The 25,702-nt window shown below is 36.9% G+C and overlaps 3 protein-coding genes across 3 annotated transcripts in view; 1 reads left to right on the top strand and 2 right to left on the bottom strand.

The window, feature by feature from the left end:
• Window positions 1–3,169, bottom strand: part of LOC127654430 (protein kinase C and casein kinase substrate in neurons protein 1) — a 29,923-nt gene extending 26,754 nt beyond the window's left edge. Inside the window, exon 1 of the mRNA XM_052141623.1 lies at window positions 3,126–3,169. The gene's annotated coding sequence lies outside the window, so the exon portion shown is untranslated. The remainder of the gene's footprint in view (window positions 1–3,125) is intronic.
• Window positions 3,170–7,946: 4,777 nt separating this feature from the next.
• Window positions 7,947–12,498, top strand: LOC127654447 (40S ribosomal protein S10). The gene is made up of 6 exons (XM_052141648.1): window positions 7,947–8,012; window positions 9,350–9,499; window positions 11,011–11,185; window positions 11,355–11,432; window positions 12,222–12,277; window positions 12,420–12,498. The coding sequence occupies exons 2-6, from the start codon at window positions 9,350–9,352 to the stop codon at window positions 12,459–12,461; spliced, it is 501 nt and encodes a 166-aa protein (XP_051997608.1). The 5' UTR covers window positions 7,947–8,012; the 3' UTR covers window positions 12,462–12,498.
• A 1,169-nt stretch (window positions 12,499–13,667) lies between these two features.
• Window positions 13,668–25,702, bottom strand: LOC127654445 (diphosphoinositol polyphosphate phosphohydrolase 1-like). Its single transcript, XM_052141645.1, has 5 exons — window positions 25,382–25,702; window positions 23,106–23,216; window positions 18,935–18,979; window positions 18,475–18,559; window positions 13,668–17,355 (listed from the first exon to the last, which is right to left on the bottom strand). The coding sequence occupies exons 1-5, from the start codon at window positions 25,478–25,480 to the stop codon at window positions 17,159–17,161; spliced, it is 537 nt and encodes a 178-aa protein (XP_051997605.1). The 5' UTR covers window positions 25,481–25,702; the 3' UTR covers window positions 13,668–17,158.

Below are 25,702 nucleotides of genomic sequence, written 5' to 3'. Positions count from 1 at the left end.
TAACTGCCTTTACTGTATTGGATAAAATGATAGCAAGAACAATAACCCTAAAGGTTAAATTCACTTCAAGGAATATTCCAGGTTCAATACAAGTTAAGATCAATTGACAGCATTTGTGGCATATTGTTGATTACCAAATCTTGTTCCTCATTTTTAGGTTTTCTGGGTTACAGTGAGGCACTTACAATGGATGTGAAGGGGACCAATCAGTAAACGTTAAAATACATTTCAAAAGGGGGCCTGGGTATCTCGGCGAGTACAAATGCTGACTACCACCCCAATCCAGGACGTGCTGAGTGACTCCAGCCAGGTCTCCTAAGCAACCAAATTGGCCCGGTTGCTAGGGAGGGTAGAGTCACATGGGGTAACCTCCTCGTGGTTGCTATAATGTGGTTCGCTCTCGTAGGGCGAGTGGTGTGTTGTGCATGGATGCCACAGAGAATAGTGTGAAGCCTCCACACGCAATCTTCATGGTAACACGCTTAGCCACATTATAAGATGTGCGGGTTGATGATCTCAGACACGGAGGCGACAATTATGATTTAAACAATTTTGCAGCTCAAATAATACACAAGTGTCAACAGAATTAATGTAATGTAGAATTTTACAATTCTGCCATTAAAACCTCCAATAATTTGCCCCATTCACTTCCATTGTAAGTGCCTCACTGTAACCTCGATTTTTGCTTTTTCTAAAGACTAGGAACATTTTGTTAATATTTCTTCTGGTAATCATCATTATGCTACAAATGCTGTCGATTGAGCTTAACTTGTATTGAACCTGGAATATTCCTTGAAGCAGCAAACTTTCAGTAGGTATTAATTAACTTGAATGTCTCTTTAATGTCTTATTTAGATAATTGATCTTTCAAGTGGGGTGGCACAGTGGCTCACAGGGTAGTGCTGTCACCTCACAGGTCCCTGGTTTGAGTCCCAGCTCACCCAGGGCCCTTCTTTGTGGAGTTTGCATGTTCTCCGCATGTTTGCGTGGGTTTCCACCAGGTGCTCCAGTTTCCCCACAGACCAAAAAACATGCAGGTTAAGTGAATTGGAAACTGTAAATTGCCCACAGCTGTGATTGAGAGTGTGAATTTGTATGTCTGTTGCCCTGTGATGGACTGGCCACCTGGTCTCCCTGCCTTCAGCCCGAGACAGCTGGGATATGCTCATGCACTACATGGGACAAGCTGCAATAAAAGATGGGTGGATGGATCTTTTAAGCGGTGATATAGTTATTGCTTGGTGAATATAAAAACATTTTTGGGCAAGAACAACACAGTAAATTTGTTCAAATGGGTTACTTTTTGTTAGAAATGTACAAGATCATATACTTGCTTCCATGAATTATGCCATTTCTACTTAAAAAAAAAAAAATACAAAAACATGCATTACATTTAATGATATACAACCTATATTCTATGTGCATACATTTTATCATGAATACGTTTCGGAAATGCAAAATTGGTAAAACACGGCATAGTGCCAAGGCCATGGGTTCATTTTCCTGGGAACAAACACACTGACAAAATGTATAGCCTTCCTTGAATGCACTTTAAGTAAAGCGTCTATGTCAAAAATAAAAATTAATAAATATCTCAGAGATAAATACAAACATCAGGGGGCTATATAGAATCTAAAGCACAAGGAATGCTTGTATTCCCCATTTAATTAAAAACAGAAACCAGAACGTTGTCCCTGCGGATGACATTTAAAATAATAGATCACCCAGTACTATAGAGGACATGAAGGGACTTGAATTCAGGACCTTGGAGAGTTCAAGACCCTCCAATGAGATTATTTCACCTTTGACTTCTGCTAAAGTAGTATAAAGGACATCTGTGAACAAACAGTTAGTTTAACAGTGTAGTTGGGATTTAGACTTAAACACACTTATGTGGATATATGCTGTTGGTGGAGCCAGCTCAGACACCAATGCACGATCAAACTAAATGACAGTGAGACAACCACTAGGCATTTAATCAAATGGCACACTAGTTGTAATGATTAATACTTTACTGCTACTGGGTTATTAAAACAATCCTTTTACGTTTATCATGCAAGGACATTGTGAAGTCCCCCAGACCTCCCCGGGGAACAACAGTGATTGCTTTCACTAAAATGCTCCATTGTTAGGTCTGCGTTGCGGTAACAGGTGTCCTGAATTGGCTTCCTCATTCATACTCTCATTGAAATGCTGCTGGAGACAGTAGCGGTTAACACTTCTCCAATGCATTTTGTATTTCTTATTAAAGAAATATAACGTACACTTAGGCTTATAAAAAAAGCACTGTGGTGGTGCCATGGTACAATGAGAGAATCAGATGAATACATGGTATTGTATGATTATTCATTAAGTAATCATACAGTACGGTACTCTAATAACCATGGTATTTACATTGGTACTAAAAGGCACATGACAGAATACAATGGTAATACCATGGTACATGTTCGGTAGTATATGAGATCAGGCTGCAACCTACTGTGATTATTACCATTATGGTATCAAATAAACCATTTTGATGTATATGATGCTCCAAGGTACTTTAAAGTATACCATTATACTACCATGGTACTTTTTGGTAGATTTTGTTAATGGTAGGACTCAATTATGAAATAAACTATAATAATGTACTTATATATGGTGATAGTGTATGTATATGGTCCTCTAAAGTGCTTAAAATGTATGATGGAAAAAAGGTATTAACAGAATAATTTTTTGCACTTTAGTAGTTAAGTAAACAAACCTGCACTTCATTCAAAAAAAAAAAAAAAAATTTGTCTGATTATCCAAGACATGAATGATTATTTATAGCCTATTCTTTAAACAATATATTAGCCAAACATTAAAGCAGTTCTACGCCAGTCAATGTTTAACAAAATGTTAAATATTTCCAGTGCGTTATAATTTGCCATATGCACATAACGCAACTGAGGTGTAATATGATGAATGCAACTGAACCACATGCATATTAAGAAGAAGACTATGAAGAACCGCAGTATTCTTAAATTACTGCGCAAGCGTTTATCATCGTGCATATAAATAAATGACATTACCCGACTCAAAACGACATGTCTGTTCACATTTAAGCTAGTCATATAATTCCAAAACCAAACATTGAGACATACCAAAGAGAGAGATGAATGAGAATCCACGCTCCTCTGAGATCTACACGGTTCCTCAACTTAAGAGAAGCTCAGTAACGTGGGATGAGAAGTTCGTTTGAGCGAGTCGGTTCCTTTGAACATGTTCATTTCATCGAGGCGATTCATAAGCGTATCGCCAATTCGTTTGACTCCCTACGTGTTGTTTTTTCTGTAATAAAACAAATATAGGGTCACATGTATTTAGTTCATCGCTATGTTTTCCAATACGTGGTGTCAAATGTTCTCTATTACAGCCGAGTGATTTACAAACGCTTGCGAATCGGTTCAACCAAATCAACACATACTGTTTCAAAAGAAAGATTCATACGCAAATCGGATAAACAAAAAGGTATCGGATGAACACAGTCAATGTTTGTTTTTTGTGGGTGTATCAAATGGGGGATTGTCATCCTGGAGACTCATGTTACATATAAATGACCTTTACTGAAGCACCAGTAACAGAAATAGTAAGGATTAGGTGACCCATGCTAATTTTTGTTTTTTTACTATTTGAATAATTTACATACAGTAGGCAAATTCTCATGCAAGACAACTGTTCACCTAAAGTGACATCTTTTTATACACACACACACACACACACACACACACACACACACACACACACACACACACACACACACACACACATATATATACACTCACCTAGAACTTTATTAGGAACACCTGTACACCTACTTATTCATTTGATTATCTAATCAGCCAATCATGTGGCAGCAATGCACTGCATAAAATCATGCAAATATGGGTCAGGAGCTTCAGTTAATGTTCACATCAACCATCACAATAGGGAAAATTGGTGGCATGATTGTTGGTGCCAGACAGGCTGGTTTGACTGGTATAACTGCTGATCTCCTTGGATTTTCATGCACAACAGACACTATAGTCTCTAGAGTTTACTCAGAATGGTGCCAAAAACAAAAAACATACAGTCAGCGGCAGTTCTGTGGACAGAAACACATTGTTGATGAAAAAGGTCAACAGAGAATGGCCAGCCAGGTTTGAGCTGACAGAAAGGCTATAGTAACTCAGATAACCACTCTCTACATTTGTAGTGTGCAGAATAGCATCTAAGAATGCAAACACATCGAACCTTGAGGCGAATGGGCTTCGACAGCAGAAGACCATATTGGGAACTATTTTTAGGACCATACTGTTCCTAATAAAGTTCTAGGTGAGTGTATATTACAGCTTTCTGAAAGAAAAGATAAATGTTGTTCCACTGAAAAGTAATTTTAAATAGTCTGCACTTATACAGCGCCTTTTATTAACCTTAGAGTTTACCAAAGCGCTTTACAATGTGTCCCATTCTCACACACACACACACACATTCACCAATGGTGGCAGAATGCAAGGCACTGGCCTGCCATTGTGAGCAACTTGGGGTTCAGTGTCTTGCCCAAGGACACATTGGCATGTTGAGTCATGTGGGCCGGGAATCAAACCGTCAACTCTGTGATTAGTGGCCGACCCGCTCTACCACCTGAGCCAAAGCCACCCATTTTTAGACATACGCACTGTAGTCTACAACCCCAATTTTGAAAGTTGGGTCAGTAAGAAAAATGCTAATAAAAACAAAAAAGACTGATTTATAAATTATATTCACCCTTTGCTATATTCAAAGCACTACAACTACACATGTAAGATGTCTTACCTTGTGAATTTCATTGTTTTATGAACAATAATTACAGTAATTTCAAATCAGATGCAACACACTCCAACAATTTGGGACAGTCGAGTGTTTTTACCACTGTGAAACATCAGCATTTCTTCTAATAACACTTATTAAGCATTTAGACAGTAAAGACACAAGTTTGTCAAAGCTAGAAAGTGGAATTTTCCCCCAATCATCCATTATGTTGGTCTTTAGCTGCACAATTGTATGGGGTCTTCATTGCCATACGGTGCGCTTCATAATGCGTCACACATTCTCAATTGGAGATGGTCAGGACTGCAGGCAGGCCAATCTAGCACCCACACTCTCTGCTTACACAGCCATGCACTTGAAATCCGGACATGTGGTTTGAAGTTGTCCTGCTGGAAAATGCAAGGATGTCCCTGGAAAAGACAGTGCTGGATGGCAGTATATGTTGCATCAATTTATACATATCTGTCTGCATTCATGGTGTTCTCACAGATGTGCGAGATACCCATGTCATGGGCACTGACACAACCCTGGCACATACAGACACTGGCTTTTGGACCTGATGCTAATAACAGCTTGGATGGCCCTTTTCCTCTTGGCTTTGTTTTTCAGACCAAAAATCACACCATCCAACCATCCAAGATGAGCAGCGCTTTTAGACAGTGTTGATGTACGGCTTCTCCTTTACATATTTAAGTCTTAACTTGCATCTGTGGACGCAGCGGCGAATGGTGTTGACTAACAAAGGTTTACTAAAGTAATCCCAAGCCCATGTTCATAATATTTATTTTAAATGACTGATGATTTTTATAATTTACAAATCACTCCTTTTTGTTTTTATTAGCATTTTTAATAGTCCAAACTTTTTCGGAATTGGGGTTGTATTTTGAGGTACCTTGGCATTACCATACACTGTAAATCAGACGAGTTCCTTAACAATATTAAAAGACTATGAAAGAAAACTATTTAGAAATGTTTTGGGCATAAAGACACATTTTTGGTAATACTGGTTAAGTTTTACCACTATCTGTAATTAGGGTTGGGGAGTAACAGAATACATGTAACAGGATTACGTGTTTAAAATACAAAATATTAGTAACTGCATTCCACTACAGTTACAATTTAAATCATTGGTAATTAGAGTACAGTTACATTCAAATAGTGATAAATGTGGGTGAGAAACAGATTCATATTTAAAGTCTCTTTTAAACTATAAATGTCCATGTGGCAGGGCGGAGGGCGGGGCCGGGTCGTGATTATACACACCAGGTCCCTTATCAGGCTAATTAAGCCTCTGAGAGGGATCGGGTGTGTATAATCATGACCCGGCCCCGCCCTCCGCCCTGCCACAGTCCACTTTTACTTTCACATTCTTCTTCTTTTGTTTTTACCGATTTGCATTATTTGTGCATACCGCCACCTGCTGGAACGTGTGGAGAATTTATGGTAAAAAATTACTTTAATTTGATCCATTTCTCACTCACACCTATCATATCGCTTCTGAAGACATACTTTTAACCACTGGAGTCATATGGATTACTTTTATGCCACCTTTATGTGCTTTTCTGAGCTTCAAAGTTCTGGCCACCATTCACTTGCATTGTATGGACCTACAGAGCTGAGATATTCTTCTAAAAATCTTCATTTGTGTTCAAACGAAGAAAGAATCTGGTACGGTATGAGGGTGAGTAAAATGATTAGATATTTGTCATTTTTGGGTGAAATATTAATTTAATGAGCTACTTTGCATTTGTTGCATGCACTTAAAAAAAGCTGAATCATGCTGCAAAGAACCATTGAAGAACCTTTACTATTAAGACTGTGACTCCTGATGTAATATTACAATCGAGAAATTTGACATCAAAGTCAAAATAGCATAGGTGGTGTGTGTATGAATGCAGATGCGGATGGCAATGTTAACTTCTCAATGTGTTAGCGCAGGTGGAGCAACAATCATAGTTAGTGTATGGATCATTCCCATCAGTCCACAAACCTCAGGCACTAAACGCATTACCGCCTCCAAACACAGATGTGAAAACAACAAAACACTGTTCACTGCCAAAAGCAAAATGCAAAACACAGTGCTGAAATATTAACCAACACAGCCGCTGAAGATGAAACCAGAGAAGTCGGGTTTGCAGATTGAATTGTTCCCAGATCCAATTCACCTTAAAACGAAGATTCGAATCTCACGTAGATTTGCTCTGAATCACATACATTTAATGACAAACAAAACTGACCTTGACCTTGCTTGAAAGCCAGTGTGCTAGTGTAACATACTTTGGTTTTCCTCTTTAATATTCAGCAAGGATGCATCTGCAACAACTCATAATGATCTAGCACAATCAGATGGCAATTATCCAAGTACTAAATGAAGTGGATTTTGTGTGGAATTGTGTCTTTAGTAATATGGATGCCTTTTCTTTGAGTAGACAAGGAAGTTAAGATATAAAACGTTTCATCACACCTGGTTTCTCTGAACAACCATGCAAGGAAAACATAATTTCCTTTAGCATTTAACTTTGTCCAGGCAGGACTGAGACATCATTATCTGATGGACAGTATTGTCATTGTCATTATTGTCATATGCATTGTTGTCAAAGCAGTTGATGTTTGTTTTAGGGACATATTACTGACATTATTACATTACCTGCATCTCTCTTGATATTGAATTTTAGTAAACAATGCCAAACACAATTTGGAACATATTTTAGGTGTCTGGGAGTGAAATTTAGTTTCCATCTCATTTTTGGTTAAACATTTTTTTTCTCTGTTTTTAGAAAGAAATAATAGTTGTTTCAATTGTATTTAATTTGCATAAAAATATGCATTTAAATTAAATGATTTACACATTTACATTTTATTTTTTTAAAATCATAAATCACTTTTTGAAGTGTCATTTTTAATAAAAGTAAATCAATCAAACTTTAAAACAAACATTTTGTTTAATTTACAACCTTTTTTTATTATTCCATTCTGTTAAAGATTACACAATTCAATTAGATGGACATTTGTTATGATACTGAAATGTGTAACTCTTTAAATTTTGTGTGTGTATGTGTGAAACAAGCGCGTTGAAATATCACCTCCAGTTCAGTAGGTGGCGCTGCGCAATTCACACGTGGCTTTTTCAAGCGCTGTCGAACAATACAGGAAGAACAGCGGATGACGTTCTTTTCGGCTCCGGTCTCTCAGCAAGCGTAAAGGTAGGCTGAAACAAGAGCCGAAAATCCGGTCAAAATCCTCAACATCACTATATAAAATGTGTATTTTAGAGTGTATTTGCTTCAAAGATATCCCTTACACATTTATATGTCTCAGTCTTGAGGAAAACAACACAAGCTTTATAGTATTTTTAAGGCAGGATATGTGTCAATGTACGCTGTGTGCTAGCAGCTAGTGTTCTCCTGTCCACATTTCGTTATAGTCACAAAAAATGAGAAGGGTCTTCGCAAGGAAATGCTAGAAAATTGACAACATACGTGTTAATGTGAATACCCATTCACTTGGCATGGTATTATTGGACCTTCCTGTGGCATACAGTCACGAACATGTTAACTTAAAAACTAGTATTACCATTATTTATTGTTTTTTGGACCTTTATTATGGTTCTGTTCTTTTAGCCACATATAGTCGTATTTGTGGAGTATCATGTTACAGTGACCATACGTTTTGTTTTTAGCAGTGGATGCTGAATGGATTCATTAGAATCTCTTGCTTCTATTTTGCTTTTGCTGTCCAAAAGCAAGAGACGTTTAATGCAAGGACACATTTAACCCTTGTGTGTCCATTTAAAAAGTTACTCTGAGGACTAAAATGTCTGCATCAAATATAGCCATAAAATATTATTTTCCACTTTTACTGACACTTTTATTTTAACCAACATCAGTCCTGATCATAAGTACCAAATATTCATTCATTTTCAGGATTTTAATTCTTTAATTAGTTTGTTTATATAATGCCACTGTTGTTTTTTTACACACGCATTTCTCAGTACACACACAAACTCACTCTGACATCCATACCAACACATCCACACTATTTTAGCTTCATTTATTCAATTGGCCTGCAGTGCTCTATAATACAGCAAACCTAAAATAGGGGAAAGCATGTATTTGCTCCATAGGATGGGTTTAAATGGGTACATATTTGTCCTGAAGGTCCTGAGTGTAACTATTTTGTGTAGACTGTGTATAGATGTATTTTGGGAACTGAGTTTGAAACATCTAAATTCATGCCGTTCACATTAACACAAGATTGTGGTGCTTCTGTATGGCATCACTATGGATAGCATGTTATTGCCATTATGCTAGCATCTAATAACCTGGTAACACACATTTGTAATTATAATACCAGTGCTTTTAGTATGATAAAACAAGGATGTTGGTTTAATAAATCAGCTGCTCTTTTGGACCTTTCTTTAGTATGATTAAAATTATGGCTGTCAAGACAAAAAATGTTTCAGACTTTGTGTTATTCCCACAGCTTTTTGTTGTTGTTGGTGGTGCAAGTCTACACATTTTTATCTGTTTTTGTTGTGTAGATGTTGATGCCCAAGAAGAACCGCATTGCTATCTATGAGCTCCTCTTTAAAGAGGGCGTCATGGTGGCCAAGAAAGATGTTCATCTCCCCAAACATCCAGAACTCGCTGACAAAAACGTACCGAACCTTCACGTCATGAAGGCCATGCAGGTGAGGCCACCTGACTGAATTGGTATCAACCCTGTTTGGTTGGCTCATAATGAATTTGTATAAATGTTTGCAGCCGTTTTAACCTCATGATGAGCTTTACGTTTTTATCTATATTGAAGGGCTTATGAGGGGTTGTCTAAGGATGTGTCAATGTACACCTGCATAAGACGCTATTTTAGCGTCTCGTTTGCGTTACGTCATAAACATAACGTTTTTAGGTCACTGTGTCAATTTAAACCGTTTGAAGCTTAGAAAAACACGTCTTGAGATCCCTGCATTTGTATTTGTGCTCCATCAAGCTGTGTTTGAATGCAAGAATGTGTTTTTGTCTGTTTTTGAGTGAGGTTTGTTCTCTGTATAAGCGTGTTGCCCAAACAGCTGAAGTTTCGCTTACTGTCCCCTGGAGAAAATAGGTGGTACTTCAAGTTCGAATTGCTCCGATGGAAGGAATATTCCTTAAAACGGTCCAGGGACATGATTACTTAAGTAATTTTTTTTAATCAAATTAATCACACTGAATTAACGCGTTAAATCGACAGCCCCACTATAGTGCTATGAATGGTTAAGTTTAAACTTCTGCCATCCAGTACAATTGAACAAATGATGGCCTGTAGTTCCTCTGAATTCAGTTAAATGAAAAGTGGAAGTTGTGTGTGTTTTAAGGGCATTTTCACACCTGGCTCAATACAATTAGTCCGAGACCACCTGGACGAGGTAATCTCGGTCCGATTGCAAACTAACTCTGGTGCGGTTCGCCTGGGAATGCAATCGGACCAATGAACCAAACAATATCCCTATAAAACCATGAGCATACCTGATAGATCTGTGGAGAAGGAATCTGCAGGTCAGCTTGTCACTGTAATTCATAATGTAGTTTTAGCTTTTGGGGACTATATTAAAATAATTGCATGTTTAAAAATGGGAGTTGTCTCTTTTTGCTGTTTGCATGTGTTTGTATGGTGAGAGAGCTCTGTGACTAGAGCTTTTCAATGCAGAAATAATGCAAAAGCAACTAATGAGGGATAAAAATAACATGACGTACATTTTACAACTCATATTCATCCCAAGAGATGGATAATGTTAATTTTGCGGTGCAACCTCTGTCTTGAATGTGCGTTCTGTACCATGTGACAGTGTGGCACAATCGTGACGAACAATACTCACATTTTTACAGATAGACCTATATCATTTTAACTGGTATATTGATGTTTGAGCTAAATTCGGAATGGCGAACAAACATTCTGACCAATGAGTGGACAGATTGCTCTTTTAGGTCCGTTTTGAAATGTTGCCTTGTGAAAGCAAGCTGAACCAAGACGAAAATCAACATTGTAACAATTTTAGCCTCCGTTTCTGAAATATTCAAACGAGTTACAGGTCTGAAAACGCCCTGAAGCGTAGATGCAAGGTTCAGAGGCTCTACTTGTAAATTGCATCGTTCAGGCAGAAATAATTGTGTAGTTATTATCAGCAAAAAGTGACAATGTTGTGATTGTGCTGCCCATTTTCAGTCTCTGAAATCATGCGGATACGTCAAAGAGCAGTTTGCTTGGCGCCATTTCTACTGGTACCTGACCAATGAGGGGATCCAGTACCTAAGGGACTTCCTGCATCTCCCCCCTGAGATCGTGCCTGCCACCCTCCGCCGCCAGACCCGCCCAGAGACCGCCAGACCACGCCCCAAGGGTAATGTTGCTTTCTCATCTTAAAGGTTCACCCAAATGCTTAAATGGTCCATTTAAGCATTTGAACGAATAACATTCATAGTAGTATTAATTAATATGGAAGTATAATTTAGAGGAAGAGCTGATGTTAAAATGCCACAAACCCAATTAGTCAAACGTGTGTTTTGCAGGTCTTGAGGGAGAGAGACCGGCTCGTCTGGCCCGTGGCGAGGGAGACAGAGACGCATACAGGCGGTCTGCAGCTCCGCGTAAGTACACAATGCATACTGTCTGACCACTGACGTTAGCACATTCTTTAGATGTGGCCTCTGTGCAGCAAATACTGGTGCTAATATGTCTATGTCGAAAGTTTGAGGCCATGTTTGCACTGCACCCAAATCCTTTTTATTTATTTACTTATTTTTTTTAACTTATTTAGTAATGAGTGCTGCACTGTCATTTTGTAAGTGATGAAATCAGATCAATTTGTTTCCGACGGTGTTGTTTATTTCTGCTGTATTTACTTGTGTTGCTATTGTAGTCCAATGCCACAAGACTTTCTTCAGCTATTGAGAATTGGTATCCATGTAAAAAGAGAGGTCGGAAAGCTGGGCATTTTACCAATGTTCTTGGCCAGCTTGACTTCTGTCTGTGGTTCTAAACTCGTTAGACAACATAAGTGACAAGTCTTATGGCATTTACTTCTGCTCACTCATTTACTCTTCACAAATCACTTCATAGCGAATGCCACGTAGTTTACAGTACGTTGTAAGAGTGAGTGAAAATGAGAAAATTCGGACATATCTGTACACTTGCGGGATAGTGTTTGAATTTGCTGGGAAACCCATCTTAAAATGGTTTTATTTTAATTGATTGGGTTCTTGAAATGCTTTGTTCGGACTGCAAACTAAAAAGATTTAAGCGGACTCGCTACGGATATTATTTTTGTTGCTTATCTGAACACAGAATTAGATGACGTGTGGTTTTGTTGGAGACTTTATTTTATGGGGGTTTGCTCAAGTTCATAAAACTAACAAGGTGTACATTTGCACAAACAGCTGGCGCAGACAAAAAGGCTGAAGCTGGTGCTGGTGCAGCCACAGAATTCCAGTTTGTAAGTACTGCTGTTAAATCACTTTTTAGACTGCCATTTAAATGAATGATTCCTGAAAGAATTAAAGCTTGAACTGTTCAGCTGGAAAAGGGCAAATTTAGGTTCACCATTTGAATACACTCTTGTTTTATTTTTTTTTCAGAGAGGTGGTTTTGGCCGTGGCCGAGGACAGCAGCCACAGTGATATTTCACATTATCTGTACAATAAACTTTCAAAAGTACTTATTCGTGCATCTGACTCATTATTTATATACATTACCAATGTTATTGATTAGTCAGTCCCTCCAGGATTTTGCGATTGCAAATAAATGCAAATTAAAACATGCTGCATTATTTGTAATTGCTTGCAATTTTGTATAATTTCCACAGTTGGCATGAGGTAAACATAACTTTTCAACATGTTTCACTGGCAAACAAATGCTTGAAAAGCTTGATGCTGCCGAGACTTCTCCAACTGCACATCTGCCATTCTACCATCTCCACGTATGGTTGCCAACTGTTACAAATTAGCTGGGACATCCCATATTATAAAGCCTAGATGCTCGAGGGGGATCCTATCATGTTCATTATCAAAATCCCTTGTCTAAAGGATTTCGCAGGACCACATAAGGGTGTGTAAATCTCAGCAAACATTTAATCTTAATTCACGCACCCAGGTTGATGACTGTCCATTTATTTGGAGTTCACATAATGCACAGTTGCAACTGAAAATGTGACAAAACATTCTCATGTTATATTTATTGAGATCAGAATTTGAAGTGCTCAAATTTGCAGTTATCTCAATCCCAGTTAGATCAAATGATTTCTATAAGGTGATGTGGCAATCGCAACGGGTCTAATTATTAGACTTGCATTATCTGAGGCATAACATTTTTTATATATAAAAATGATGGGTCTTCCATTGAACTGATATTAGCCAAATCATGGGTTTCATCTCTTAAATGCATGGCATTTTGATGTGTAATTAATTCATTTTTTTGTTGTTGCTAAATGCATATTCAGATATGCACTATTATATTTACAGGTTTTTGCACTCATACAGTCGACAACATTATTTTGCTACTTTTCACAGCAAAACAAAGATGGCATCTAAAATTATACAAAAAATTGAAAATATGCAACAAATTCAGTCATTTTGGGCTGCAATAGTCAAGCAGTGGTGTGAAATCCTATTTGGACTGAGTAGATTTGATTCCTCATCCCTTTGTCCACCAAATGGAATGTAAAAATTATTCTTGAGATCGGAAGTCACGCATATGTTTAAAAACATCCATTTTTATTCTGTTTGGTGGGACATGCTGGTCATTTAAGACCCGCCAGAGACTTAAAATACTGTTCTTTTTACTTTTTTTTTTAATGGGGATAAAATCACTGAAACCTTAAAGTGAAATACTGGTGTTTATTAGTTGGCACATTTATATTACATTCTCAAACTGGTTGATTTCACAATCCCAAAATGAAAAAGCAAAAAAATTCCAGTGAAGGGTACATGTGTTGAAACCGAAAGGGTCACAGCTTTTGATGGGAGAGTTCGTAGAGTACACTGATTTCAGTCATAGTTCCAACATCCCATCTGAACCAATTAAATCTCTTAAAACTCTATACCTGGGCAATTTGTTTTGTAATTTGTGGCAAAAGAAAGAAATAACCTATTAAAATTTACATTCATAGTCCAACCCTTAAAAGCAGGGCACATTTATGGTGCTCTTTGAGACATTTGCCAGAAATGAGTTCCACATGATGAACTATAAACTTTAAATGCAGCAGATTGGATTTCACATCCTTGTTTTCTAGAAGGAACTTGACTCCATGCTCAAAGACCATTCATTAAAATACGTGCACTTTATTCTTGTGGTTGGGGCCACATGTTGACTATACATATTAAAAATAGAATAGCCGTCATCACAAATACCAATCACAAGATGTTGATAGGTATTGCATGCTACACTAGAAGTAGAAGGGAAGATTTAAACCACAATCAACTGTAAAATCCTTGACGGTGTTAATAGAAACGAATCACAGGCATGTAAACTTTATAAATCACTGTTGCAAGTCAACCTGATTTTCAGGTTATCATTACTCACTCAGCAGTCAGATTAACAATAAAAACTTTTAATGAAATGTTGAATGACGTGCGCTTCATCATAAATGCACTTAAAACTCCCAAGACAAGCAAAAACAATGCCTTTTAGTTGAGTAAATAAGCCTAACCCTCAGCGATCTGAAGTGTACCATATCTACACATCATAACGACAAACGCTTGACATTGAAGTTTTGTCTTTGATCTGTACAAGAGAAATAAAGACACCAAAACATTGCGCTAACTACAGAGCTCACAATTCACAGTATTGTGCCAACCGCTGCTTTCCAAAAGGTTTACAAAGCATGCAGTTTGGCTTTGAAGAAGTACTTGACATTTCGAAAGAAAAGATATTTGAACGTTTTTAGGCTAAAACAAAATGTTACATGGCTTGCCCTTGAATTAAATTGTGCATGCTGATTGAAACCTCCCAGTTGTTAATGTATAGCAATGATAGAGTGGATGAGGATGTCGAGTCACTGAGAGGTTAAAATAAGTAAACTTGTGGGGTCTTCTAAAGATACTAACATCGAAAGAATCGGTAAGCAGCTACTGCAGTCTAGGGCCCGTTTTGCAAATGCACATTGCATCAAACAAAAAAGAATATATAATTCAGTAGGGATGCAACTGACAATTATTTTGATAATCGACTAATCTAACGATTATTCGAACGTTCGGCTGATTATTGCAACGATGAATCATTAGCTCTTCAACGACTATTCAGCTTCTGCCTCGACTTAAAAGGTTGTAATAAAAGTGCTTGCTAACAATAAAGAGGACAAAATCATCTTTTAAAAATACCTCTAAATGACATTACTGAATTAAACTTAATAAAAAGTATTTTTTCCTTTAATTCAGTGAAAGAAATTCACTGCAAAAAATCCTATTGTTTTCAGGTGTTGTCTTGTTTTCCATCTAAAATGGTCTAAAAATCCTTAAAACAAGATACATTTAATTGAGAAGCATCATATAAGATATTTAGACTAACTTCAAGAGAATGTATCTTAAATATCTTATATGCTGCTTTTCAGGTGAATGCATCTTTTTTAAAGGAATTTAATATATTTTTAAATATTTTTATTTTTAAAGACGCTCTGATATGCATGTTTTGCTTCAGCGGAGCAGCAGCTCCAGCTCTGCTTATTCCATAATGAGAGCGCTTATTTTGTATTTTTGCATTATAATTCCCTCACTCTTTGCGATCTACATCACCTGAAGCTGTTTGGAAAGTTTAGTGCGCGTCTGGACTGTGATCTGTGTAATTCCTTCTCTCCTCAATCAGATGTGAACTGCAGTGCTCCTCTTGAGTGCAATCATTAGAGTTTAATGTGATCTCACGTTACGTTAAATGAGAAAAAAAACGACTATTCGACCACGAAAATTTGTCGACAATTTATTACTGTTGTCGATAACATCGACTAATCGCTTCAGCCCACCTATTCAGTCTCAATCTCTATTCAAATCGCCCTTTTGTCCTGAACTATGCTTCATTTTCTTCTCGTCCGTATGGCAATTTAGCCAAAATGAAAGTCAATACAAAACAACCCATGTGTGTTCACAAACCGTTTTACTTCCGTAGTGTGATGTATGGACAAGTGAAACAGGATATTCAAATGAGAGATAAAAAGGAGAGTGGGACTTTATCCATCAGGAATGACTTGGACTTTCAAATCTTTTGTTATTTGCTATTATTGACAAACCTTTTGACATCAACACAACTGTATTAAATGACTGCATTAACTATTGGTCAGATTTAAGAAATGCTACAATTGCTTTAAATAGTGAGTATTTAAATGTTTATAAACTGAGCCCATTCACGTCATTGTACGTGCTCCACTCAAAGCCAGATATTTACCCTTTTTGCTGTCAAGGTCGGAGTCAAAATTATTATTTTGTTCTGGCAAATAAACATGCCGCAAATGCAGTTGATTAAGCTTAATTTGTATTGAACCCAGAACATTCATTTGAGAAAGTATCTAGGGTAAATTTTGATTTCATGTTGACTTAAAAAATATATAAAAACGTACAACAGATAAGCATAACAGCATAAAGTCGGAAAACCTGCCGAATCTTTCTGACACCATATCATAGCATAATTAACCTCTGGGATTGATTTCAGATTTTACAATAAACACAAAGTCTGTCAAACATTTGCTGTGGAAAAATTCTAGATCAAAAAGTGTAAAATCGTACAATTAAGCTCCAGTCTAATCAGGTATTTAACTTAAACCCTATGTGTTTTTGGAGGCCTGTACGATATTTACAAGAAGTTCAGAACACCTATTTAACATGAAGTACAAGTTAACCATTCATCGCATCACACAATCTCATAGGACAAATAAATACCATTGCTCATGCAAAACTAATAACTTCTCACAGATCCACGCATTCATGTTCTCTTATAAACGCATTCGTTAACAAAAACAAATTGGCGCTCGCTCACACATACACACGCAGAGGAAAATGAATGTGTAAAAATACTGAAAGCCACATGCTAACGCACCATGTGTATATCTTTACATCACAACAGTAAAAAGTAGTTCTTGCATTCGTTTAATCTCACACTTGGGTCGCATAGAGGGCACTAAAAGTACGTGGGTCGTGGGTTTCATGCAACAGTCCGCATAAAACAAAAATGAAACAGGAGATAGTGGAAAGATAACATTTACAAAACATCGTTTTGAATATTCAACCAACACTTGTGACTTTTGTGCTACTTTCCTGACAATTAAGAAAAAAAGAATCAGAATAAGAGCGAGAGCGGCGACGGAAGCATCCGGAGTGTCGCTGTTTTGCATTAGTTATCTGATATCAGAGACGGAGCTCTGATTAATGCTGTAGGTGGACGACAGGTCTCCGCCTATCGTGGCCACTAGAGGTGCCCCATTACTGTTCAGACAACCTTCATGAAGAGCCTTGAAGTAGGTGGCCTGTACTGGCTTGTGACACTGCAACACTTGTATGGCATCGTCAATTTTAAACCATTCCCTTTTTCTCCCTGTCAAAACAATAAAGAAAAGCAGGTGTTACAAGAGGTTTAAGGGTGTTACAAATCAACTGGTATAAATGTTCAATGTCTAACCCCAAATAAATACATAATCTACAATAATATGTTACATTAAATTAATGTAAAAAAGCCGTAAAAATCCAATAAAAATGTAGGACCATATTTGTTTTTTTGATCTGACATTATTTTCAGGACACTTTAACACATTTTGCCTCCCAATTCTCAATACTGCAATGCATGCGGATATTTTACTTTTACTATTAATATTATATTCAATGATGATTCTCATCACAGTAACAGTAAAAATATGTTTTGAACAATGATTACTGTAATTAAAATGTAAAAAATAAATAAAGGAACGTACAAACTGAGTACTGCTGTGATGTATAAATACTTCATTTCAATAATATATAATTTTTTGCATTGCAGTATTTAGAATTGGGGGTGGGTAAAATGTGCATAACACATGAAATAATGTCACAATGTCAAAAATAGGCTTTTTTTTTCTATGCAAAATAAAAGGTCTTATTTGTTGCTTTTGATTTTGGAGTCAAATAGGTTTAGTGAGATTCAACCTAATATATGCACAGTACATACAGTATACTGTAAGATTAAATAAATTCATTATACTGTTTATGCTTAATACTTAAATATAAATATATAAAAATAAATGTCAATATTCCAGGTACTAGAAATCTGAATAAAACAGTTGGCATATGCTTAGGTTTAAACAACCCATTTGGAACTTCCACATTAAATTAATATTTATATATATTTCTATTAAATATGTTTATATTTATTATAAATATAATTTATGTATATTATTTATAATAATGAATACATACAGTATATATATGTGTGTGTTTTATTTGATTTATTTACTTACATCTACTTGTATTCAAACATGAGCATGCATGTTTTAGTTTATTCAGAATATGTTGGCTTGTCATGTTTGTCATGTAAACAAGAATTTTCCAATTGCTGTAGAGCATGTAAACCTGTTTTTTGGAATGAATGTTTAACTAGTATATGGGCCTGAACTGGAAAAGTATTTGCATGTAAATGTGTTCATAGAGGTTTACTCAAAAATAATTATTCTAATTTACTAACCAATATTTACTGAATCTTCCCAGTCCTCCAGAACTTCGGTTACGATGAGAACGTAGACATACGTTCGGTGTTTCCTATCTCGATTCTGAATAAAGAACAAAATGAAATTAAAAACGTCATGTACACTGCAGATGTGTATCAGAAACGGATTACAATAAAGTTCTCTTTGTTAACATTTGTAAATGCATTAAGGATCATCATATAACATTGAATAATATTAAAGCTTTTAGTTCATTTATAAAAAAACATAATTGTTCATTGGTAGGTCATGTTAGTTCATAATGAAACAACTAATGTTAACATACAGTACGCAACTTAGTATATGTTGATATTAACATAAACAAGGTAAAATAGTGATGAAAAAGTATTGTTCATGTTAACTTTAGTTCGATAAAGTTAACAAATAAAACATTATTACCAGTGTAATAATAACTAGTTTTCTCATATTAGTTTGACTTACCTCAAATATTCCTACAAGTCTTCCTAAAGTGCCCTTGACTCCAGCCTATCAAAAAAATGAATGGATAAACTCATTGTCATAAACTGTTTCTAAGCACCCCCAGAAAATATTCTTTGTTGTGACTGTCAATAGTTACTATGAAATTTTTTTTTTTTTTTTTTTTTTAAATAAATTGTTAAAAATAAATGAGAGACCAATTAAATCTATATTTGGTCATTTTAAGATTATTGGCATTGGCCAATCACGGTGTCTGTATGGTAGCGCAGCAGTTCCACTTTGTCAACGACCGCTTTGTCAATAGTCAATGCACATTTTATTTTTTCAAATTAAATCCAACATATACATGTAAGCCACCATTTTTAATACGTCTCATTTGCTATTAGTTCAAATTGTGTTTATCATATATCAGCATAATATAACCTATGAAGATTAGAGGTTGACCGATTTTTCTAGATTTGCTTATACCAATAACTAAGGAGGTGGAAAAGGTCAATAACCAATTAATCGGCCAATAGTCTTCAGGGTTGCTGCACAAATTTAAGACATTTTTGAAGACATGAACATATAAAATTAATACTTTATCACCATATCAAAACAAACTCACAATGTAAAAAAGTTTAAAATACATGTTTTCCACATATATATCACATTAAAATTGGTTTATGTACCATTATATAAATAAATAAATACAAATTAGAGGTCGACCAATATTGGATTTTGCTGATACGATAATATATTGGAATAAAGGCAATTCATCTGCCAATACTTTAAATTTGGTAGCCTATATTAAATGTTCTTAGTCTTTATTTCCTGTGATGGGGAGGGCCAAACAGAGGCTGAAAGAGTCCAAATTGAATTAAATTCCAGATGCAGTTTATGGTGCAACCAAAATACCATTAATTAGTGGAAATATATATATATATATTGACTCGTAGAGCAAAACTTTTCATTTTAAAGAATGAAACACAACAGAGACTCTTATTTTGAAATGCAAGTGCTTCCCTTTTTCCAGGAGCTCATTCAAACAGAAAAGGGAAATAAAATGTAAACTCCTTCAATAATCCACAACGTATTACAATATAAACAATTAAAAGTAAACTTTGTCACAATATGGCCTAATGATTGCAAACTGCTCTGCAACAGATGGAAACACCCCAGAGTGCTTGAAGAAATACAACAGTGCCGCGTTTTCACGTTGAAGGTGGCGTCGCATGCAATTATTTAATGAAATCATATTTGAATTGAAGTTTGATAATTACATTAGGTAATATCAAGATTACTCTCTTTCCGCCTCCAAATTTAAGACCTCTTTAAATACAAATTAAAGGTGGGGTATGTGATTTTTTTTTTGACCATTTTTTCAAAATAACTTGAAATCCTATTCCTAACCCACTTACTGGCTGTAAATTAGAAGCACTGAAATGAAAATTAAGCAATTTAATCATCTGTGGAACGGGCAGGACTCGAAAAACTCCAGCCAATCATTTTCAAGACCATCTAGAATCATTGGACAGAAAATGTGTCAATCAAACGGTCGTACCATGCCCCCTCCCCCCACCACTCTGGCGCGCATGTCCCGTTCGATGCGCATACTCAAAGCTCGTGACCCAGTAACAGGAAGCGATTGTATTTATGTATGGAGAATAGAGCTTTTATAGTGCTAGTGGGGTTGTTCCACATTTCTATGAATCCTGTTTTGAATAGAAGACCGCTGTACAGACGCCAGGGCTGGCGATGTTCTTTTTTTTTACAGTTATGAGAAAATCAGCTCTACACCTTTCAAGAGTGGTATGCGACCCCCTCCTCCTGCTGTGTCAACAATTTGCTCTGAAAAATTGTCTGACAGGTGAATGCACTGTTTGACTAGTGAGTCTAGAACACTGCGCATCTGAGTTTTCGCTCGTGCATGATTGCGCGTCCATGTTTTTCGAATGGGTGGAGTCAGGGCCAGCGTTGGAGGAGAGAAGGTAGGACCTTAGAGTTGTGTATTTTCAAAATCTGCCGGCCGTTTTGCAAATCACATACCCCACCTTTAAGACATTTTAAGGATCCGTTGGAACCGTGGTCTTCTAAAATCTATTTATAGAATGTAAAAAAAACACAGATATAGAGTTCATAATGAATGAAATCCCATTTTTTTTCCCAACATAATTCCAATAATAACCAGAAAAATTAAGTTTGGTGCATAACGCAGGACATTTTAACTTTCAAAAAAATCCCAAAATACATAGTGGACTCTTATTTTGAAATGACAGAGACTTGGCTCTGATGAAGATGGATATCTAGGTTACCTCACTTCAATTTAGAACACAGAGGAATAAAATAAACTATCGGCAGCTTTCGGCATAGATTTTTGCTGATAACGATAGTTCTAAAACTATTGGCACCGATTCATTGGTAAAAACCGTATATCAGTTTATCTCTAATGTAAGATTTTTACAGATAACAATAGTACCACAAAGAAACGATCAGGACGATTAATCTGTAAAACCTCTAATGTAGACATAGCCATTGGATAAACCCATAATGGTTTCCACTCTTCGTGAGCTTCAGATATTCTAAAGCAAGAACTTTGACTGAGTCTTCCAACAAAGTGAAGTAAGCCTATTTTTTATTGTCGCAAACGTAAAAGATAGTCATTACTGTGTGGTCAGGTTCTTCAGTTTGCTTTGTCAATGCCGAACCATTGAATGTTGGAATCAACATGTTCATTTCACAGCTGAACTTTCAAGGTATTTGAGGTAAAAAAATAAATACATAAATAAAAAGAACATGAGTGCATTCTTCAGTCAGTGGCAGTCTAAATCAGTCCTGAGTGATAGTAATCCATCACAACACTTTAGGGCAAATGTCAAGTCCCTAACATGGCCAGTGACTTCAGCTTTCAGTAGTTAATTGTCGTCAGTCGTGGTCTAAATTTAGTCCTAAATATACATGACCAAGATCAGATCAAAATCAAAAGCTTCATCAAGACAAATAAACATTCGCAAAAATATAGTACAGTTGAACGTCTTTGACATTTTGTCATGGTGTGTTTATGGTCTATGGTTGCTTCCACATGTGTTAATGTTACGCTTTTGGCAACTGTCTGTCTGCACAGCAGTTGAGGTGTGAAAAGCAGAACTTAACCGGAGTTTAATGCCCTTTAAAACTCGGCTGTAATGCGATCGTCCTCATAGACTGAGCGTCGTGGTTATTGCAGTCTGTCAGTTGGCCAGTGAAAGTATCATTTGTAAGACAGAAGTGTGGAAGGAATCAGCTGACAGATCATAACCACTTATCCTCATGAGAAAAGGATATTCAATGCTTGCACAATGGAACTGATCTGAGGATAAAACAAGGTTGAAGTCGGATTTATGCTTTACCTTCAATAAAATATTTTACAGTGCATTTAATATGCAAGTTGACAAATTTTACATGGTAACCATTACGTTTGGGTCACTATGACAGACTTGTTGTCTAATAACTAACTGGTATATAAGTGCTTTAATTAACGTACTGACAGCATGCTGTGCTGTACTGCAAGTCCTTTTGCCATAAATGATATCAACAATTCAATAAGATAGAATGCTCATTCTTGATATAAAAAAATGATGTCATTACTCGTAGAAATTATGGCAAGCCGATTTAGCTTTTATTACTCCCAGCGTTACTCGTTGTAATCGCATTTTTACTAGTTATGTTTTCATTAAAAAGCTCTAAAATAGATTTTCTACAACTACGATTTCCAATTACAGAGCTCTATCATTTGTCAACTCTTACTAGCAAAAACTCAATTGAAAAGCTCTCTAAATAAAAATTAAAGGGAGTCAATAGAAACATATGATACACGTACGTAAATATTCAATTGTAAAGCTATGTAATTGGACTTGGAGTTGTTGTGCTCAAACAAACCAAAATAACTTGGCTTCAGGTGCGTAGAGCCAAACTGAGTTAAAAATATGCAGCATTGTGCCTTTAAAGCAGTTATTCCACTGCATGAGAAGTCTGCTTGTTGAACCTGAAACCAGTTTAATTACACAGCGCTTCCTTGTGACCGATTAAGATATTCGACTAGTCAGGCAACCAACCGACTTCTACCAAAATAGAACCACATTTTTTCAACCAATGAATTTCAATGACTTTTAACCCTGTTTATATATCTTTGAGAGATGCTTATCAAAGGTCAAACCTCTTCACAAACTTCTCGGGCTGCAGCAACGTTGGGCTCTTCCTCAGGCTCCATTCCACCTCCAGGTACGATCCATTTATCTGGATGTCTGCTGCTACTCACCAACAGCACCTATGAGATCACAACACATAATTACAGTTTTCTGTCTGTCTGGCAAGCCGTAAATCAGCTGAATTAATCAACCGATATTTGGCCATTTTGATATTATTGGTTGTTGTAAAAACCCATATAGGCATTGATCACTACAAGCTTGTACTTTTTAGTTACTGATCCTCAATAAAGATGCAAAAGTGTCTTGAAAATTTAATAGCATGCCATGCTTTAGGAATTCTAAGAATACACTGAGATTTTCCGTGCAAAAAAAAAAAAAAAGTACTGTGGTGATCCCATGGTACAGGGATGGTAAAACATGGTCATACCATGTTACTTTGATATATGACATTGTGCACCAAAGAACCAAGGGGACAAGTCCAAAACACTGGTTTTACCATGATATGTCCAAAAACCATAGTGATACTGTACCTTGGTACATGTATAAAAACCATGGTAATACCATGGCACATCATGAAACCAATGGCATCCTTTATCAAGGGACCATTCTGAGAATAGACTGAGATTTTCGTCACAAAAAGTACTGTGGTGATACCATGGTACAGGGATGGTAGTTATAGATGGTAATACAGTGGTGCTTTTATTTGATTTTTTTTATCCCCTTTTCTCCCAATTTGGAATACCCAATTCCAACTACTTAGTAGGGCCTCATGGTGGTGCGGTTACTCACCTCAATCCAGGTGGCGGAGGACAAGTCTCAGTTGCCTTCGCTTCTGAGACCGTCGATCCACACATATTAACACATGGCTCATTGTGCATGACACCTTTGAGACTCACAGCATGTGGAGGCTCATGCTACTCGCCACAATCCGCGCACAACTTACCACACGCCCCATTGAGAGTGAGAACCCCTAATCGTGACCACGAGGAGGTTACCCCATGTTACTCTACCCTCCCTTGCAACTGGGCCAATTTGGTTGCTTAGGAGACCTGGCAGGATTAAAATACAATGGTTCTTTGATAAACGCCATATTACTCCAAAGTACGTCAAAGAATATCAGGATATTACCTTGGTACAAATCCAAAACACCGGTATTACTTTGGTATAAGTCTACAAACATGGCATTACCATAGTACATGATGAAAACCGATGGCATCCTTTAAAAAAGGAAAGATTCTGAAAACAGACTGAGATTTTCCTTGCAAAAATAAATAAAATAAAAAAAGTACTGTGGTGATGCCATAGTACAGGGATGGTAAAAGATGGTAATACTATGGTACTTTGATATACTGTATATCATGGTGCTCTAAAGAACTTCAAAGACCACCAGGGTATTACCATGGTTTGAGTCCAAAACATGGGTATTACCGTGGTTTGTATTTCCAAAAGCCATTGTAATACCATGGCACATGATGTAAAATGAAGGCGACCATTCTGAGAACAGACTGAGATTTTTCTTACAAAAAAGTATTGTGGTGATGCCATGTACAAGGATGGTAAAAGATGGTAATACCATGGTACTTTCATATATGCTATGGTGGTCCAAGAACTTCAAAACATAGCAGGGTATTATCATAGCACAAGACCAAAACATTGGTATTACCATGAAAACAGAAGGCATCCTTAAATGAGGGATCATTCTAAGAACAGACTGAAATTTTCTTTCCAAAATGTACTGTGGTGATGCCATGTACAGGGATGGTAAAATATGGTAATACCATGGTTGGCTACTTCAAAGAATACCAGTGTATTACCATGGTACATGTCCAAAACACTGTTATTCCCATGGAAAATATCCAAAAACCATTGAAATACCATAGTTACATGTACAAAACCCGTGGCAATACCGTGTTACGTGATAGTAATACAAAATATGGCATCATTTAACTATTCTGAGAATACACTGAGATTTAGTTTAGCTCAGGCCTGTTGAGCCGCATGCTAACTGAGAACGACGCGACCAACCAGAATGCTAGCGGCGTTGACAGCTTGTTTTATTTTCATTTTAATTAAAACGATCCAGTTTATCAGGTCGCGTCGCTTTAACGCGATGCTAACTACTAATTTCAGTCAATCCGCTACTACCAAGATGCTAACTCGCGTTTAAAAGTGAGGCTTTTTAGATATTAAGCCCCATGCGGCCAGTTGACGCGTTGACAGACGCATGCACGATCCCCGTTCCGCGTTCTCCCGGTTGCGGTCCGTTCCACCGGTACTCACTCACCTCCTCCTCGGTGTCGCTCCTGAAGCACAGGCAGGCGGCCCGCTTCTTAAACCCGTCTCCATCATACGTGCGAGTCTGGTTTGACTTGAGCTTCATCATCTCTGGGCTCGGGCTGAGCGTCACGACTGAGATCGGAAGTTGAACCGCCGAGAACTGGAGATGCAAACTCCGCGAATGGAAACCCGGCGCTTTATTACAAGAGATATGTTCGTCTGCGCTTCATTTTTCTAAAGCCGAGCACATCTCGGATACTGACGCCATTAACGAAGGGGCTACGAGAGGCGCTTACAGAGAAAACGTACGTAATTGTTTAGGTGAATA

Source organism: Xyrauchen texanus, chromosome 13 (genome assembly GCF_025860055.1).
Source record: "Xyrauchen texanus isolate HMW12.3.18 chromosome 13, RBS_HiC_50CHRs, whole genome shotgun sequence".
Classification (NCBI taxonomy): domain Eukaryota; kingdom Metazoa; phylum Chordata; class Actinopteri; order Cypriniformes; family Catostomidae; genus Xyrauchen; species Xyrauchen texanus.
This window is presented reverse-complemented; position numbering and strand designations above follow the sequence as displayed.